Genomic DNA, 13876 nt, shown 5'->3' on the forward strand with positions numbered 1-13876 from the left:
ATAGTGTAGATGAAAGTCTGCAAAACCTTTAAGGTGAAAATGTTCGTAGCGCCACCCTTGGGCGACAGGACAAGCCTCAGGCGGAGCCGGCATTGAAGCCCACTACTAGTATTCTAGCACATTGTACTTGGGCGTCACCTGCCGCCCACCAGACACACAGAAAAGCACATAAGTGGAGGCTCAAGCGTGTATCCCAGTGTCAAGGAGTTGCTCGTGTGCACCCTAGTCAAATTAAGTACGGACTGCCAAAGACCTTTAATTTACCCAATGACGCCTCTTTAGGTTTCACAGAAGAAAGACGGCAATATCGAAAGAAACAGGTATAAATAATCACACTTGCCTACAAACTGCATGAACGCGATAGCCACTGCAGCATAAAAGAAAAAATCGGGTAACAGGGAAATGTCCACGAACAGAATTTGGAGAACTTTTGCTTGAACATACACTGAGAAAATAAAAGTACGGGAACGACAACCTAACAGAATACTAAAATAGTCGTATTAATATTTCTAGTTGCGAATACGTGGGAAACGACTGAAGGGAATAAAAAACCAAGAGACAACAAAAAGGCTGGTGACTGCCACCAGGAGGTGCACAACTCCAAGAAGCCTACCTTTTTAAAGACGAGGGAAGAGATAAGATCTGGTAACATAGATAAATACCCTGAAATTAATTTAGGATACGCAAATGCAAACGCTGTAATTCACGCATTTACAAAGTTCTCTCTGCTGCTAATATGTCAGCATATATTTAGTAAGTGTCATGGTCATACTGTAGGCATTCGATTCAGCTATGCGGATAGGGCAGAGTTTTTCTCAATGGAATAGTAAATTTACCATGTGACCCTTGAAATAAATTAATGAATCATAATGCAGTGGGTAGCACCGGCGCTTACAGCATCAGCATAAGAAATAATATTAAAACTATATCGCCGCTATACCAACTGACACATGGCTTATTCTGTTTAGCTGGGGCACAGCAAGCAATGTTTGTACGCTTGTAGTAATTGATTTTATCAGTTTCCTAGCATCTGCTTTGCACAGTGGGATGCCAAAGAACAGAGGGACCATCGAGTAGGTCTTGCCAGCAACACTGGAAGCAAAATCACTCACTCTACTTTTTCCATGGCATTATTAAACATGAGAGCAAGGAAGGAACATTCCATTTCCCCGTGTGCCGTGTAGGCTCACGAACTCAGCGAGAAGCAGTGATAAAATGCTCTTGGCTATTTCGGAACACATTCAAATTAGTTTCAGTGATAGAGATAGTTTAGTTCGATAAGTTACTGAGACGGAGCCATTGCTGACAGACAACTGTGAGGCTGACCACTCCTTTACAAAAAACAGACAATTGCCACCATCACCGATTGAACAAAGTGATATCATCACTGATAACATGCGAATGGAATCAGTTGTTTTTAACTAAACCACGCCATTACTGACAGAAGGAGGCGACGAATGTGGTCTGGCGTGTACTCTGTAGATGCACACTCGCATCTCCCAGCCAGAGGACGTTTGCTTCACCCGTGGCTGAAGACGCTCGATGAAAGCTGCCTTGAAGGAACCCCGGTCCTTCGGTGGCACGTTGACGTCTACCAGGAAGCATTTCGTGTACATATCTGCGTCGGAAAGGAAAGGCGCGCAGTATCATAACGGGCAGACCCCTAACCTGAGCATCACGACTCATTCACGAAAATAAAATAAGGAGCGCAGCAATCCATGCTCACAAGCAGCCAGTAAGCGGCCAATTTTGGCGAAATCCACTCCAATACCTCCCGATTTCATCGGCCACTGAAATTCCTCAAAACTCCCAATCTTCAAATAAGTAAGCGTGCTAGCGCTAAACGGAAACAGACAGACACATCAGTGTTTACTAAAAAATTAAACAGCACTGCAGAATCTGCATTGGAGTAATGCGAAAGCACGGATGCTGCTGTTGGTTGCTTCTGGTTGCTTCTAGTTGGTTCTAGTTGCTTATTTCACATCTTATTTACCCATTTTAGTTTTTGGTACTTTCAAATTGCGCGCTAATCTCTTCCTATGTCCTTTTTCGGCTCTACTTCTGGTTGCGTGACATCACAAATTCTACGTCACATTAATTCACTTCTTCTTTATTCATTTTAGTCTTTGGTACTTTAAAATTGCGCGCCAATTCCTTGCTATACCCTTTTTCAGCTCTCCTTCCGGTTGCGCGACGTCACATCCTCTACGTCACATTAATTCACTTCTTGTTAATTCATTTTATTCTTTGATACTTTCAAATTGCGCGCCGATCGCTTCCTATACCCTTCTCGGCTCTACTTCCGATTGCGTGAAGTCACATCCTCGATGTCAACCTAATTGACTGCCTTAATTCACTACTTTAGTCTTTGGTACTTTGAAATTGCGCGCCAATCCCTTCATATGCCCTTGTTTGGCTCGTGACGTCACATTGTTACGTGAAGTCACATTTTTGAAGTCACCTTAATTAACTGATTTATTTACGTGTTTTAGTATTGATACATTCACATGCGGCGCCAAGCCATTCGCTAATGAAACCATTTTCGTCTTTGTTGTTTCATTTTTTGCCTCTAAATAGTTACCTAATTAACTTATTAGCCTAATTATTTTCTCGCACACATTACGTCACCCTCTGTCGATTGACACCGCTCATTAACCTCTACGACTTCTCAGTTACTCGCAACTGCTGCGGACACAAGTTTGCGTTTTTGCCTGTAATTATTTACCTAATCAAATTATCGACCTGATTATCTGTTCTGCACCAACAATACGTTAGCCTCTATCGATTGACACAAAACATTAACCTTTACCACTTCTGAGTTACTCGCAACTGCTGCGGATACGATTTTGCGGACGCGGTCTGCGGACACGGTCTGCGGAGAGAAATCTGTGAACATAGTGAACTAAAATTTTTGGCGTTGATAGGCGGTGAAGCATGCAGCACTCGGCGTGAACAGTTCCATAAAACCTGCTGTAGTCGCAACGTCGGCCCGCTTGCGTCGAAAACCCCGTGCCACGGATACGTGTGTGGAATGATAATAATTGAAAAAATGACTTCTGCTGGAAAGCATGTCGGCGTGTGTCTCAAGCGATGTAACTATAATATGTAAGTGATTTTACTTAAAAGTCATTTACTACGATTTAATCGTCATTCTAACACATGATCGAAAGATCGGCAGCCAGGCACGCACGCTATATACCGACGAGGCCGCGTAGGTACGTTGGCTTGGCTCAGTTACGAAGGGGGCGGATGAGTGAGTGATGCCATAAGAAATGAAGCGTTGTAACGTGGTAATGCGGACAGATAACAGTGACTATTCCTGAACAAGAACCGCTGAAGGGAGCCATTAACGATGACCCGTCATGCCTTTAAGGCGGAGTTTAAGTGCCCCAGTAAGCTTTTTTATCCACATTTGCGTGCTGCATTCGGCCACGCAAATGCACATGCAGTCACGCGCATGCTGTTACCCATGCAGCATTTATTCTTCGTAATTAGATGCCCGACAGACCAGGTGCTGCATCAGTGGAAGTCCAAGAACGAACAAGCATCTGTGTCAGAAACTACAGCGTGCTGTCATTTTGTGGTAGACTTTTCACGGTGTGAGCGCATAAAGCAATTTTACAGAAGGAAAATCTTCGCTAGAACACACGGCCGCTAAAATCGGGGCAAACAGCGAGAACTCTGAAAAGGATGGTACCGGTACGGACAAAAGTAAACAGATCACGCTATTTCCTTCTAAAGTTTTTCACGCGTTGCATAATTGAAGCTGGCAGTAGTGGTATGTGCAAACCGGTAGTAGAAACTGGTGCCTTTTTTCTTGAACAAAGATTGTTTTCATATACTTCAGCCCAGACGACGTGATTTTAAATTGAACGCAAAAGCGCGCTCTTTTTACTTGTGTCCGCACCTGTACGTGCGTATGGTTTCCGTCTAGTCCACTCGTCTGTAAAAAAAAAAAAAAAAAAAAAAAAATGGAACTCTTAGATGCATCATGGGTAGTTATGCACTTTGTTAGTCGCTAGCGTTTACATGAGACCAAAAAGACTACTAGCTTTAGTTGTTTATAATTTTTGTGCGCAATGGCGCTTATAAACAATTTTGTGCAACTTTCCTCCCTGAAAGGTGAACTTTGCGCATCCATATGGAGGAGTTACTCTTTCCCACGTACCACCTCATGTTTCCATGACGTATGGAAATACCAAAAAGCTTTACGGTCTGACGACAAAGATACTCACTTTTGAGCAAACAAAATAGCGTTGAAGAACTCACTTGCTATTCACAGAAGCTCGTTCTCAATCCGGTATTTTTTTTTTCGCTCTTGATTTTATTTTCTACCGTGAGGGTACAAAAGCATTAAATTATCTCAGTGAGCAGCGGGTAAATAGTGCAGTTCCATTCCCAAACGACACAAAGTGGGCCCAAAAAAGGCCAATAACCTTACTGAAAAATAAATTCCATAGTCGCACAAATATTTTATGAAAGCACATGAGCATACTGCTAAATAAATAGCAGCTTTGATATCAAAGTACCACATGCGGAAATACAAAACAATAGACTGCTACGGTGCAGCGTGCACTATTTCAAAAAGGTAACAACCTGTACGGAGTCGGTCGGTGCATTTACAAATTATCTTGGTAAAAGAAGGCACATTTATTTTTAATGCAATGCTGCGCAGTCGGAATGGCAGGCTATCTCCTAGAACGACCGCATATTTAAGAAAATAAAGTCAAGTGTCAAATGTTGGCGAGCGATTGCTTAGAGCAAAATGCTCTTCGAGTTGCTTCTGACGCACTGCTTCCAAAAACAAAAAAAAAACAAACAAAAAAAAGCAAGCCAGCATACGCTCCTTCACCACTTTTTACGGACAAGAGTCTCTCTCACCGCAAAAGTGTCCGATGTCGGGTGCGAACCACGGGCACTCCACCACTTCGCAGGCGACGCATTCGAGCCCGGCATTCACGACGCAACGTCGCGTCTCGTCCTCGATTTGCGCCCAAGTGCCCGAGTAGTGCAAGCGGACCGAAGACGAAGGGAGCACATGCCTCGGGTCCTGCTCGTAAGAACCACGCAGGAAGACCAAGAAAGCTCAGGAACTGCTTCGTGCTCTCCCTTTGCTTATAGCGCGTTTACTTTTCGGCCCATCTGTTGGCACATTTATCTTGGAGCTGTCGCTCCATCGACATTAACTAAAAATCTACGGGCTACTGTTATGCCTCTTTGATCACCGTTAACATCAATAATCAATCGCGGAGCACTGATCTAGAGTCCTGACCAAAGAGTTCCAGGCACAACTTCTACATTCTTCTGCAGGAAACAGAGAGCAAATAATAATTGGTAAAACAAGCGGCTCAGGTTTCCGTCTAAACACTGATTAGGGTGAGAGCGCTGGCTAGTTTGGGATTCAAGATGCAAGACTGCCGCGTAAAACGAAGAGATGACGAAACAGACATACAGGTGTCTTGTCTGTTTCGTCTTCTATTTTGAATAACAATCTTGTACCAAGGATTACCAATTAGCCCACACCCTTTTCCTTGTCAAATTTATCTCTCTTACTAAGGGCCGTTTTATCGGTTTCCAAGAGTGCTGTTTTGTTTTCATGTCTTTGATTTTTATCTTTTCTCTATTTGCCCGGCAATTATGCATCTGAATCTGAACATAGAAACGTGCATATTCAGTTGCAAATAAAAGAAATATTCTGTCTTCATCTTGAACTTGGATAAAAGTGTAAGTCATGAGCATTTTCGATAAGAGCACTCTTCCTATAGGGGAACCAGGCCGTTATTGATGCGAATCTTCTTGACTTCTGATACTTGCGGTCCGCGAGTGTTACATGCAGAATAAGAAAATTGCAAAAGGCTTCGCAAAATTCAGTGACTAAATTCACTGGCTGTCGGGCCTGCTTTGAGGGGTATTTGCGTTCCTGAGTTGTATGCGACTATAGTGATGAGCACCTTCCAGCCTAGAGTTTTAAGTATTCAATAGCGCCCTAGTTTTCAGTGCTGATGTTGCACCAGGGTGGTGATCAAGAGCAGCGGAGAGAAAGCGCACGCACGTATTTGGCGAAACTTACGGGGACCAGCTTTTTCCACTGGGGCATTCTGTGCACGTCTAGCCAGGCGTCGAGAGCAGGGTTAGTCACGCACGCTGTTACGAGGCACTCGCCGTTCGTCGACAGCAGGCGGCCAATGTTGCGAAATGATGCCTCCTGGTCCGACACCAGATGGAAGCACAGAAAAGAGTAGACACGCGCAAATTTTCCGTACTTGGCGACGAAGGCGGACGTGTTCACGTCTGAGTCGATGTCCAAGTGGTCGTATACAATGCAGTCCTGCGTGGTTACAACTGCAAAAATTGCTGGCAAAGGCAACCCGGAAACGAAAGCGCCAGAGTGTTCACATAAAGCAGTTCTCACAAGCTCAAGCAATAATGTTTATTTTTTTTTTTTAATTTCAGACACCAGAAATTCAGTTATAATAGCTAGGAGAGCCTCGTTATTATAACGAGGGAGAAGAAGAAGATGTGCAGTTTCTTGTTACTATAGTTGTCAGTGCAGCGTTGTCCTTATGTGTGTGTGTGTGCTTCTTATGCTTTGTGTTGTTACCTGTTCTGCTGCCTTCTTCCAACAGATGTGTGACCAACTAGCTCAGCGCTCGACTCTATAAATATTATTTACCTTGGTGTTAGCTGCTTGCCTTTGCTTTAGTTGCTCATGCGCCAATGATGCCAACATGACAACCGCAACAACATTATTTTGTGTATTGACATTGTTCCTCTGACCAATAATTGAAATGTTAGCTAATTAGTCCTAATCGATTAAATACCTTCGGCGAATAGAGTAGATTACCCTAAACATTTCTATGCTTATCTCACTGAGGGCTCACCACACCGCGTTTATCTCCCATGGAAACTTACATCTCAAGAAAAATTGCAATCTCTCAGATATTACTTCCGGCTGACAGAATCCTTTATTAGCAACTTAATACTAATACACCTATTGACTTTATAGTAAGGGAGAAATTGCTGACTGACATCCACCCAAGCGCCACCATACAGCCACAAGGCATAGTTATTACAGCTTTCCCAGCTGTCTGCGCTTTAGATAGATGGATTTACTGAAAGGAAAAGGCAGAGAGGTTGGCCGGAATAATTCAAATCTGGCCTGCTACTCTGCACTGGGGAAGGAGAGAAGAAAGAAGATCATGATGGGTGACGTTGGGGGAAAAGGCATATGAAATACATATCTACAGTCACAGTGGCTTGCTTTACAAGCGCGAATCAAGTCCGCTGGCACACAACAAACGACTTTGAACTCCCCACTGCCTACCTGCACCAGCCGCTAAACCAGCTCAGCAAATTTGAAAATCAGCAGAGAAGGTGGTAGCGGCAAAATGAAATCAGCAAAAACTCAATTCTACACATGTCTTAAAAAGTACACTACACCTAAAATATTACACCTGCATTCCCTATGCTTGACGTCGCTTCTTGACAGTAGGTTGTTTTGTTTCTTTGTGCATACTCTTGCTACTTCTTGGACACCTACTGTGGTACTTGTTAGCCGCGCTCTGTTCTTCTCTCTCTTTCGCGCTCTCTTTCTCCTTTGCAGATCGAAAATGTCTTGTTTTTATAGCGGTAGCAGTCATGTTCAAACGGTAAGTTTAGCAGGTGAGCACGTGCATCAATTTCAGTGCACCACGATCGAGCTAGCGCATAAGCAACCCGAACAACTCTAATGCGGATGTGTCAAGCATCTCTATAGCACACTAGGTAAGAAGAAGAGAGAGAGATGCAAATGTTGAAAAAAAAAAAAATTTTGTTTCAACATTTGCATCTCTCTCTCTTCTTTTTTCATGTTTAACTTTCTTATTATTTTTTGTCCATCTCACAAGTTTCTCTGCGGTTTTTAAACAAGTTCTTACATAAAAAAAATGTTTTCTGCGCATCCACCTTTTTTAGCCATTGTTGCTTGTTAAGGACTGGGAATTTTTGTTGATTTTTCACGTACTTTCACTACGGCCACTATTATCATGTTATGTCACTGTATCATGTCAATCGTGTGTTAGGCATTTAGATTTATCGATTTTTTATACTCGTGTTTGGTTTTGTTGCACCGGTTTTCGCCACGTGTCTAAATTTTGTTCCTCTAGTGGGCGCTTCTCTGGTACATATATGACATGGTTGGCTGATTTCCGAAAATAAAGTTGCAGTTCAGCGCCTCTGCGTCTTACGTGTTCCTCCGTCTTCGTCCTTGTCCGGCTACGCGCTGCTATAACTATGGAAAACCAACTAGCCCGACAGCTTGGCCTCTTATAAAAATTTGTTTTTTTCTAATACATTTTGCATAATGAAATAGTTTGCCTGCTTCTTCTCTTCAATTTTTTGATATGCTGAGAATAAGCTTGAAAAGTGTTAAGAAACTTTACCTCCTGTCTGTTCGTAAGTGTCATTTTTGCTTGTGCTTATATCGCATCTAGAAATACCGCTTCCGCTGGCCTACCAAGCCTGTTAGTGTGTTTTTAGAGTGTGTTTTCACGCTTTTTTTTTCTTGTGTATACCTTTATGCCACTCCTGCTTGGGCGCTCAGCCCCACTGTGTGTTGTAAAGAAATAAATAAAACTCCGGCAATTTTTTTTCCTAGGCAGGTTAGAATAGACACCCTTGGACGCTCTTGAATGCGTGCAACTGGTTATTGCTCAACGTGATCCATCGCAATTTATATGAGCTTATGTTCAGTTCCCATAGCAGTTTCAACGCATAAAAAAAAAGTGAGAAGGCGTCCTCATTATCCCTCTGCAAGAACACAATTTACGCTGTGTTCTTTTTTTTTTGGGGGGGGGGGGGGCCGCTGGAGCCGAATCATTAGCCTACGAAATCACGGTATTTGTCAGTGGCCTCAATTGCCCTAGTTGTGGTCTACGCATTTGAAAAAAAAAACCACACAGTCACCTGAGCGTTGTTCAGCCGAGCGAACAACAGCATCGAAGCTGAAATGTCTGCAGCCACAATCCTTGTGGCCGGGCGGCTCAGAGGCAGCAGGACGGTTTTCGTGAAACCGCCCACCCCGCAGCCCACGTCAAGGTGCTGATGGTCGCCATCCGGCTCCCGGAGGAAAGTGGTCCTGTCGAGCGCTGCCCGGTCCAGCTGCCACAAATACTGTTCATGGTAGTCGTAGGCGACGGGATCCATGCGTTCTTTGTACGAGCCTGGCTTCTCTAAGCCAGCATTGGCGGTGGTGCTGGCCAGGGCCGCGGCGTCTAGGCGTCCCATGTCTCTTCGCGGGAAGCGATTGTTATGCGTCGGCTGCTAACACTTAGCCACACTGGCAGACGTCCGTCGGGATAAAGTTTGCGTTGTTCGCGAGAAGGAAGGTACTTGTTGGCAGTATTTATTATCCTCCCGCAGCTCTATGGCAGCTGTGATAGAAGTTTAAAACCGTGCGACCGAACCAGTGAACTCGTTGTTTTGACAGCCTAGGTCATAATCTGCGTTTGTCAAATTACAGCTGAACGAAAACACTGCTGCCTTTTCTCTATGGCAGCTGTGATAGAAGTTTAAAACCGTGCGACCGAACCAGTGAACTCGTTGTTTTGACAGCCTAGGTCATAATCTGCGTTTGTCAAACTACAGCTGAACGAAAACACTGCTGCCTTTTTTAGTCGAAAGCTTAACTACGCGCTTCCATAGCTAGGTCGGTATGCGTTTCATATTACCTTTAAAGTGCCTAGCGGCTTATGACCTCCACAACGTCCGCTTCCTTCGCACGTGTGGTGCGCGGAGCTGGCAGCGCTCGCTTCTTCTTCTACATTGCATGCCTGCTTCTCCTTCAATCTGCCAATTTCATTCGTACCGCTGCATGCTTCCACAAATATGCAACATTGCCCGGCACAACGACACACAAGTCTTCCTGTTTCCTGCCTATCCTTTCCCGCCGCTATTCCCTATCTAGCTCGTCTCCTGGGACCCTTGAAAATGCCCTCCACACTTTCGCGTCATCTAGACTCGTTCATTCATGGATGGATGGGATGGAATATAGGAACGTCCCCTTTGAAACGGGGTGGTAGCAGTAGCTATCATGCTCATTTTTCTCTCTATTACTTAATTATTGATTTAGAATGGTTAACTAAACCATCATTCTATTTATTAAATTTTGTTCCTACATTACTAACATTATGTCACTTCCCTGCTTTTAAGCCACCAATCTTCCAGTCGTTTTTTGCTAGTTTCCACCGCCGGTTTATTCACCCGGCCACTGTTATCTCTAAACCCCAGACCTTCAGAAACAGTGATTGCGCCTGCACCAACTTCCGGATAGATACCATTACATTCGAGTATAATATGGTCAATTGCTTCACTGGAGTTTCCACATACAGCACACGCGTCATCTCCATTGTTAAATTTCTTTTTGTAGCTGCGTGTTCTAAGGCACCTTGATCTAGCTTCGAAAAGTAGGGCACTGCCTCTTGAGTTATCAAAGAAATCTTCCTTCCTGATCTGCATTTTCCACTTTCGGTGTAATTCCACACTCTGTTTCTTTTCCATCGAATTTATCCAATTTTTACCTTCTGTGTTTTACACCTGTTGCTTAATGCTCTTTATTTCTCCGTCCTTGTTACTAGCATACTTACTAGTTAGTTTCCTAGTTCTTTTCCTCCATTGTGAGTCAACGCTTTTTAGGTACAGGTATTTAAATACCTTAGCTGCCCATCTGTTACTGTCCAATTTCCTCAGGCGTTCCTCATATAATATTTTACTCTGAGCTTCCCGTACTTCGAAAGATGCCCAGCCCATATCTCCCTGTACCGCCTCATATGTAGTTTTGCCGTGGGCACCTAGTGCTAATCGTCCAACGGATGTCTGATTTGTTTCTAATGTCGACTGTACCTCTGATTTTAGGCACAAAACCGCATTTCCGAAAGTAAGTCCGGGCACCATAATTCCTTTCCAAATACCCCTCAATACCTCATACCTATTGTATCCCCACAATGCCTTATGCTTCATTATCCCGGCATTCCTTCGCCCTTTGGCCTTAAGCGATTGCTCATGCTTTCCAATGTATGCCAATCCTTCGTTTACCCATACCCCAAATATTTATATTCTGCTACTCTAGGTATTTCAAGGCCTTGAATTTTAAGACCCTGATCAGTTGAGCCGTTGAAAATCATCAGACCCGACTTAACTGCGCTGAAACTGAAGCCTAGAGCGTCCCCTTCGTCTCCGCAATACTTAACTAGAGTTTGCAATTCTTCCAGACTTTCAGCTAGCAGCACAATATCGTCTGCATACATCCAACCGGGGAGGCGCTGCTCTACCGCCTTTCCACCTAATTTATATGACAGGTTAAAACCTAGGTTACTGTCTTGTATCCTCCGTTCCAGGTTTATCATATAAAGCATGAACAGCACCGATGATAGAGGACAACCTTGTCTTAATCCTTTGCATACTTTGACATCCTCCGTACTTCTTATCCCTTCCCACGTAATTTCTACTTTGTTATCCCGGTATATTTCCTGTAGGAACTTTATTATCTCATAACCGATACCTTCTTTTAATATGTTCCACAGGAGTTCCCTGCTTACGTTGTCGTACGGCCCGTTTATGTCCAGGAAGGCCAAATTCATTCATTAATCTAGAACCCCCCCTGGTGTCCTTGAGGCTCACAGAAATTCCAGAAGGAGTCGTGCGCTTTCATTTTGTCTACATAAATTTGGTCGCGTTCAACCTTTCGTATGTTTTGTTTCTACAGCATGACAGCATTTGTTATGTTTAACAATGTACATGAGCGGACTTAAGATGTACAAACTTCACATAGTCACAAATATTTACCGCATGCAAAATAACTTATCCTTTAAGGTAAGTGATAAGATGCGTTCTTTTAATCAATATCGACGCCATGACTGCATCCATCACTTTCTGAAATGTTTTGTAAGCAGCTGTAGGGGGTATAGGGAATATTGGTACAAGGACGCGAAAAGAGGGCTATAGAGAGAAATTTTCTGTGTGTTGTCCGACTCGCTCAGAATGGTGAAAGTACTGGCAAAATAATGCCGTTACAAGCGTCTTTTATCAGCAGACCTGATAAAATTCTGTGATACTGTGCTTGCTACATATTCTTGCGCACTCGAACGTGTCATAAAATCAGAGATCGAAATGGCTCCTTAGACATAAAAGTGTGCAGCATAAGCGCTCATCGCGACTGTTACCTTAGCAAGAGAAATATTTCTTTTATAAAGCATTTTGCATCACAATCAATTCATATGCTATATGCCTAGGCTTTGCAGAAAGCATCACAAACCACACAAAACAAATAAACAAACACTGGCCTCGTTACCTTCAAGATAGTCTTTTTCTTCAGAAGTCCATTAAATTTTGAACCCAAAAGAATAAAGATAGGACTACCACCGCAGCTGATAGTGTCGCGACCTTTCACCTGCACACAGTGCGTGCAGGGGCTAAATGTGGCAGTAGGTGCCAGACTAGGCCCTGAATCCAGCACGAAATGTCCCGTCTTAGTCTCTCAATCGTTCATTGACGCAATTTCGAGATAGTTTACACCTTTGCCACTTCTCCTTTGCTTCGAAAACGAGCTGCGGGAGTATATACGCGAATGCTCTCGGGAGGCCTATTTTAGGCCATTTCTGAGCAACAAAAAGAGCCACATTATCGGAGATTCCACTAACAAACAAATGGCCATTTAGTCGGATATGGAGCTCTCGTAAATTAACTAGGCTATTGACATTGGATGCGTTTTTGTGGACGACGCATGATTCCCCTCAAATCACCAGGTCATAAATCTATGTCCAGTGGCGCTAGTTCCCCGCCACAAAACAAAGCATGACGAGCGGTCACGCGTGAATATTCTCACAGGCTCTAGCCTCTGCTGACGGTTCTGTGTATCAAGCCTGCGAGAACAGTGAAAATATTCATCGGGCACAATGTAGGAGGAAAAGCTTATTTTCACCTTCTTCTGGACGAAAACGATGCATGGTTTATGCATATCAGAGTACTCCTACCTTCACTGCTTGCCTCAGCATTGATAAATTAGGGACAAAAATCATCACCGACGTCAGCATCGAAATGTTATTACATCATTCACCAAACAGCTGTTTGTTTGCCGCTGTTTTCATGATTTCCTTTCCATTCGAAGCAGCTTGCAGAACTGATTTAGCTGCTGCAATTTGCCAAGTCAATACATCATCCTCACTACGTATTGAAGCCACCTGGCACTAGCGTAGTTCCCTTATGCACGTCCACATACCTGTCCACCGTGTCTGCTCAAGAGTGTGGGTACTGGTTTCTCAGCTTTCATTTACTGGTGCGAAAGCCTTAGGAGGAAAGTTCGCTACCTGCCGATGCAGGAAGGGAAGTTTGTCCTTTCCTCCTGAAGGAAAGAGCAGGGAGAGATGAAACAAGAATACGAGGATATGACACGATTCGAAAATAACAATAGATGCTATTATAACAAAACCCGTAATGAGATTGCCGGTAGGGAAAAACAGTCAGGCGTTCCACCAGTGACGAAGGACGAGGTTAAGAAAGCAACAGAACTTATGAAAAGGGGGGGAGCAGCTCGAGAGGATCAGATAATTAAATAATTGTTGAAAAACGGGGGGAGGGGGGGATATCGTTCTAGAAAAACTGGCCGCCTTGTATACAAAATGCCGGGTGTCATCGTCGATACCGGAACCATGGAAGAACGCGAACATTATCCTCATTTATAAAAAAGGGGATGCTAAAGACCTTAAAAACTACAGACAAATCAGCTTATTGTCTGTTAAGTATAAGGTATTTACTAAGGTAATCGCCAATATAATCAGGGCAACCTTAGACCGCAATCAAGCAAAGGATCAAACAGGTTTTCGGAAACTGTACTCTACTATCG

At 43.7% G+C, this 13876-nt stretch overlaps 1 protein-coding gene across 1 annotated transcript; it reads right to left on the bottom strand.

Annotated features, from left to right (window-relative positions):
- Positions 1 to 1421: 1421 nt before the first annotated feature.
- LOC146191978 (4-vinylphenol methyltransferase 2-like) lies at positions 1422 to 9264 on the bottom strand. The gene is made up of 4 exons (XM_084600414.1): positions 8944 to 9264; positions 6071 to 6328; positions 4882 to 5050; positions 1422 to 1618 (listed from the first exon to the last, which is right to left on the bottom strand). The coding sequence occupies exons 1-4, from the start codon at positions 9262 to 9264 to the stop codon at positions 1422 to 1424; spliced, it is 945 nt and encodes a 314-aa protein (XP_084456540.1).
- Between the last annotated feature and the right edge of the window lie 4612 nt (positions 9265 to 13876).

The sequence above is a fragment of the Amblyomma maculatum genome, chromosome 4 (genome assembly GCF_055883805.1).
Source record: "Amblyomma maculatum isolate TAMU_Amacu chromosome 4, ASM5588380v1, whole genome shotgun sequence".
NCBI classification, from domain to species: Eukaryota; Metazoa; Arthropoda; class Arachnida; order Ixodida; family Ixodidae; genus Amblyomma; species Amblyomma maculatum.